We start from the raw sequence: 6,388 nt of genomic DNA, 5'->3' as shown, positions 1-6,388 counted from the left end.
GCAAAGGCTGTTTCTCAGTTGTCACGCTCGCCATTCATAAACAGACCAACATGATCTGCGCTATCAAAGTCTATGATAAAATTGATGCGCTGTAATAGTATCGGCTCGATAGCATCCTCAGATAAATCAAGAATCTCAGCCGGCTGGGCCACCCGAATGTTGTAAAACTCTTGCACACTTTCAGGGATAAGAAGAAACTGATGCTCCTCATGGACAACGGTGGCAAGCAGAGCCTTTCAGGGATTCTCAGAAAGAATAGATGCTTGACAGAAAGTACTTGCCGGCTTTACTTCAGGCAAGTGCTTGAAGGGGTTCATCATTGCCATCAGAGCAATGTGTGCCATAGGGATTTAAAGCCAGAAAATATTTTGGTGGATGACGGCGGAAATGTCAAGATTATTGATTTCGGGTTCAGCGGAGTGACCAAACACAAAGTCAAGACATATTGCGGAACTCCTCCGTTCATGTGCCCCTAAATTATAAAAAAGATCCCCTATAATGGAGCGGCAGCAGATGTATGGGCACTTGGAGTTATGCTTTATCAGCTCATCATGGGCGTGCTGCCTTTTAGAGCCACAAACTAAGCTGAGCTGGGCAGACTCATCCAGCAAGGGAAATATCCAAACCGAGACTTAATAGCAAAGCCGTTGAAATCTATCCTCGATCGAATGATGAACGTTGATCCCGACAAAAGAGCAACAACCAAATAATTACTAAACGATCCCTGGCTGAGAATGAGATAATGATTTCCACCTATTTATTAAAAATTACTATTTGTGCCAACATCCCAAATCATTCGTTCTTGTTATTCAATCAATCAGATTAATCATCCTTAATGAAGGGAAAGGGAGAGTTACTCTAATCAGATTACGTTTGTTCTTGCTTCTTTGCTCTCACTTCGATAGGCATCGTTTGGTTTTGGGTTTGCTTAAACTTCTCGAGTTTCTTTATCATCTTTGCATAGTACTAATCGTAGGCAGTCCCAGTGTTTTAAATTTGCTGAAATATTGAGAGTGGTACCTCGAGCACATAGTTCTTCATGGTGAGACTGTTTGGGGCTTGTTGCTTTGGCTGGAGTTATGCAAAGTATGAATTCTTCGAGGACTTCCAAAGCAGCTTCGGCTCAGTTCTAGGATAATTGGATGCTTACTCAGTGATATTAAACTTCAGGAGTCCATTGTAGTATCTTTTGGCCATGTTTCTATAGTACTCTTGCTCGTTGTTCATCAGGTATGTGTTGTAGTCGAACTTTTATTCATAAGTCTAAATTCCTGTCACGATTTTATTGCGCTATTGCTATATTCGATGCAGAGGTACTTCGAGCTCCTTCTATTTTTCGTCGAGAAGCTTTTTGGCCACGTCGAGTTACTTCGCAGGCAGCCATGCGAGTGCTGGCTCTGTTTTGGTGAAGATGAACGACTTGAGATTATTAGTATAATTATTATAATTACATAAGATTATTGAGTTCTCGATCTTCAGAATTTCCTTTGCATTCTGGTTCTTTTAGATCTCCTGCTTGGACAGCTCTTTCTATGCTAAGATCAAATTTACTTCTATCTTAGTGATTTATTGCCGAATTAGCTCTTGGCTCTTTTACTTCTATTTTTATTTGACCTGCTGCAAAAGCCGGTGCTGTTCTTCAGCCTAAATATCAATAGAATTGTACTTTTGGCTTTTCTTATTGAAGGGTATTTTTGGCCTTGATGAGATAGTTGTTAAGTCCGCTGAACATCCGCCGATTCCTTTGTTGAAATTAGACTTTTATTTTACTCAATTAGGAATCCTATTGCTTCAATACTTCAACTGGTTATTTCTTAATGATTTCCCTGATGGGGCTCTTTAATTCTTCTTCTTCTTCGCGTTTGAGAGGAATCTGTGGCTAAAGCTTGACAGGCACCTCAGAGCTGAGCTTAACTTTCTTTTCAGGGATCCCGTGAGTATTATCAATAGCAAGCGATTAGTTTTGCTCGGATGGCGATGTTGATGCGAGAAGATTTCGCTTTTTGATCAGCTTATGCATGAAGTCTATTTTATCTTTCCTAATTTTGAGGAGGTGCTTCAGCTTCTCGTGTAAATCCGATTTCATCAATATTAAGTGGCTAAATATAAGCAATTTCATAATCCTCGTCGGTAGGCAAGCAGCTAATCATTCAAAATTTAAAAATCGTCTATGATTAATCTGTTTAATCAAGAATCTATTGGGAACATTTCATAAAAATTGCGGGCATTTTATAACTTATCTTCTGCCTTCTACTTCATTATTATGTTTTAATAAATCTATATGAATATACAATTGCAATGAGGTTATTAGTTTATATATATTTAATGCAGATTTTTAGTATTTGCAATTTCCCTCCTTTTCACTCCTCAACGATCTATCTTTTAAGTAGATTTAGCTGTTCGTCAAATAAACTCCGCGATGCCAAAATTTGAGCAAAAACTCTAACAGACTTAATAAAAGCTTTAAAAGAGCAGGAAAGAAAACGATAAAAACGATGACAAAGCTTAGCTCTTCCAATATCTCGAAACTTACTTTGAAGTTCATTATGATTTGCAAAAGCTGCATGTTCATTACCCAGCAAAATCTCTCAAACAACTCGAATACGTAATCTGCGACCAAATAAAAATGAACCTGCTCGATATCGAGAGTGAGCTCTTTCAAGCAAGGCAGCTTCATTCGTTAAAATTTGCATAGTCTTATACTCCTAAAATGAGTAAACTATTTCTCAACATCCAAAACATACTGGAACCAAAAGCAGCATCCAATTTTATATGGCATTTAAGTAATAAAATCCGGGAAGCAACTTCAGTCACCAGCCAAAAAACTCCATTATTGGAGCCAATATGCTCTGAAGTGAGTGTCTCAGTATAAAGTAAGCTGCTCGTTTACCAGCAGTTTATGAGATTTGCTTTGAAGAGAAACCTGTTTCTAAGAACCGAGTTACATGCAGAGACAGATGAGTTTTTGATGAGCAAATAGTATCATGAATAACTCCTCCAGGCGGGCTATCTTGAAAATATATAAAAGGTTTACCCCTATGAATAACTCCACGTTATCTATAACTGCTACCTTAAAACGAAGGGGAGGAGTAATTAAATGGTTTTTTAGGTGCAAGGGAGAGGACTCAAGGGATGCAGATTTTCCGAAAAAACATTAGTTTTTAAGCTCGAAAATATCAAACTTATCGGCTTATTCCTGATTTACAAAGAAGTGTTTTAAGGAATAGCAGGGGATCCTCTAGACTGGAGGCAGTTTAAGTAAATATACGGAGACATTTTCATTAATTGGGATCAGTCCACAATCGAAAAACTCATGAGGATTGCCATTTTCAAAGACCCAACCACTCCATAAATCAGGTAAATAGGGCTCAAGCTCGGAAAGGCTTACCTCACTCGATACGAAGGATATCTCACCCAATCCAGAGTCAGCCAGTTTCAAAGCATCAGCTTTAAGCGGCCACAATCTAAAGACATATTTCAAGCAGTCGAAGAAGTGCACTCGGAAGCATCCAAGGGAGTAAACTCAGAAACAGCCAAGGGAGGGCTGTCAGAAGCAGCTATGGGAGGATTACTAAATACAATTCGTAATTAAATGAGAAGGATGCTGTAGGATGGGTCAGAAGATGAAAAAAATGATAGAAGTTAAAATGAAGAAGAGAACCAAAATTGAGTGGCGCTTTCGAACAATATTAGATTCTGAGAGCCTTCGTGATGAAATATTAAATAAGGTCATATTATAATTCATATATGGATAACAACGATATGTGGCTCAGAATGTGGAATGAGTTATTTTAAAATATTAAGCAGTATCAGATCAATTCAATGCTTTTTAAAAGCTTTTTCGTAGTTCCTTAGGGCCTACTTTTGGTGCTATTCCGGCACATTGATTTTAGCCCTGGCTTTTCGCATGAGGCAGAGCTGCAGTGATGCAATTAGTTTATCATCTCCTTCGAAATATTGGTTGAGGGACTTGCATATCTCAGACCAAGTGAACCCTAATGTGTAATTATGGTCCATATACTGCAAGACAACAGGATCCTTCGATTATTATGCTTTCTAACCCTGCATTCTAATCTAAAGATTACATCGAGTCATTTCCAGATCACAATTTGTATATAGTTAATCAAAAAATATTATCCATCCTTGCGATACCTGCTCAATCGCCTCATTTACTTATTAATCTACAAGGATGAGTTAATTGTCATTTATCTGAAGTTTATTGCTTTTGGCTTAAATCGATTTCTGTGACGATTTATAGGATTGTATTTTATATTGATTCTGCGTGTTATAATTAAGTTTGGTAAAGATTACAAATATATATTGATCTATCGCAGCTCCAACTCACTTTCCGATTTTGAGAGGGCGTTTCCAGAGTAGCAAGGGCCAAAATTGAGGGACTATTAGGAGGGTATGCCTTATTTTGAGGAGGAGGCTATCTTCTTATCAACAGAAGTCTAAACCAAAATCGGTAACCAAATCAAAGGTGCTCAACAATCATTTGATGTAATTTCAAAATCATATAAAGATTTAGAAGGTGAAAATAGGGGAATGCAAATCATAGGATCCCTTAAGTTTAGTTTTTGCGGTGTCTCCTATTGACGATACAGCGGAATGAGTTGGTGGCTTTATAGCGAATGTTTGAAAAGAACCTGTTTGTTTTGAGTCTTGGCGAGCCTCTTTTCATCAACAGGTCTCTCTGGAACACTTATGTCTGTGATTATTTATAACCCCACAAATTGCAATAAATCTTATATTTTAAAATATCAACCTCATCAGATTTACAAATTTAAATAATTTAATTAATTAATACGGTTTATGACTTTCATAAGGCATTCTAAATTTCAATCTTCGCAGCTAGTTTCGGATCCTAAGCATCAAGGAAGAATTTCCGGCGTTTCTTCGTTGATGAGGATAATTCCAGGATTTTTTGGCAGCTATGAATCTTTAAAACATTACAACGAACCACTTCTAATAATTTATGGCGTTTTTAATTTTCCAATCATTGCATATTATTAATCTATGACTCAAAAGTTTTCTCTCGAAGACTTCAAGATTAACTGTATGATAGGAAAAGGAGCCTATGCCAAAGTCTTCCTGGCGAGTCGACTGTCTGGTGGAGGGCTCGTGGCTTTAAAAGTCCTTAAAAAAAAGTATATTATTGAGCAAGGCCAAGAGGCGCACATCATGACATAAAAATAAATTCTTGCGGAGATCAATCACCCGTTTCTGATCAAAATGATTGCTTCCTTCCAAGATTCGAAAAAACTCTACTTTGTGTTAGAGTATTGCCCTGGAGGGGAGCTTTTTGAACTTTTGAGCACAAAGGCCAAAATCTCTGAGGACCAGTAACTTTTAAATTAATGACAGGGCAGCCTTTTTCACTGTTCAGATAGCCTCTGCCCTAGATGAGCTTCACCGCCACAAAATAGTTTACCGAGAGTACATAAACTGTTAATGAAGCCTGAAACCATAGAACATTATCATTGATTCAAAGGGCTATATAAAGCTCACTGATTTCGGTTTATCGAAGATCCTGAAGAACGATGAGAAGACGAAGACAATATGTGGAACCCCATAATACCTGGCGCCTGAGATCGTGAAGAAGTAGGGCCATGGGACTGAAGTGGATTGGTGGTGCCTTGGATGTCTCATACACGAAATGGTCACAGGATATCCTCCATTCAAAAGTGACAATGACAATAGGATGAAGATGTTCGAGGAAATTGTCTACAAGCAGCCAAGCTTCAAATAAGTAACGCCAACTTTTATAATTTAGTGCTCTTCCAAGCTTCAGGATCTTTTAAAGAGACTATTGTGCAAGAACCCCAAGTAAAGAGCAGGATCCAAAGGAAGCAAATAAATTTACCAGCATCCTTGGTTTGCCAACGTGAATGTGCGGGGAATTTTATAAAAGAAAGAGAAGGCTCCATTCATTCCGAAACTCAATGGCGAAGCTGACACTCGCAACTTCAGTGGGGAGTTCACCAGCTGCTCTGTCAACTCAAATGAATAGTCCCCGAACTCGGTTGGGATTGAGGATAAGTTCAAGGATTTCTCGATGTGATATTTGAAGAGCACACTCGGCTGGGTGAATTAATCCATAGTGATTCATATGAAAAATTATTAATATCAAATATGCCGAAAGGCAAGCATTGGGATAAACTTGTATTTTTTATTGAGGGGCTTCTTTTATTTCCTTTCGACAAGCTCTCTGCAGAATTGAGATGATGTTACCCGGCTATTCTGCATTTGGTTTAAGCTTTTTCTTTCCTTTATCTTGAAGTGGTCAGCCGTAGTGGCTTCCTCGCATCGAGTTTATGCAGTTAGATCGGATGAGCGCTTGGACAATTAAATTTGCCTTATCCAGGTGTGCTTCCGTGAGTTTACA

General features: G+C 38.3%; 1 protein-coding gene across 1 annotated transcript; it reads left to right on the top strand.

Annotated features, from left to right (window-relative positions):
• The first annotated feature begins 5,019 nt into the window (after positions 1 to 5,019).
• On the top strand, positions 5,020 to 5,746 carry LOC148298743 (cAMP-dependent protein kinase catalytic subunit 1-like). Its single transcript, XM_088276672.1, is given in 3 exon segments — positions 5,020 to 5,101; positions 5,255 to 5,345; positions 5,461 to 5,746. Coding segments are annotated over 3 exon segments (291 nt in total). The 3' UTR covers positions 5,579 to 5,746.
• Positions 5,747 to 6,388: the final 642 nt, after the last annotated feature.

This window comes from Brachycentrus maculatus, unplaced genomic scaffold (genome assembly GCF_059751285.1).
Source record: "Brachycentrus maculatus isolate JH-2025_06_01 unplaced genomic scaffold, ASM5975128v1 h1tg001658l, whole genome shotgun sequence".
NCBI lineage: Eukaryota > Metazoa > Arthropoda > Insecta > Trichoptera > Brachycentridae > Brachycentrus > Brachycentrus maculatus.
This window is presented reverse-complemented; position numbering and strand designations above follow the sequence as displayed.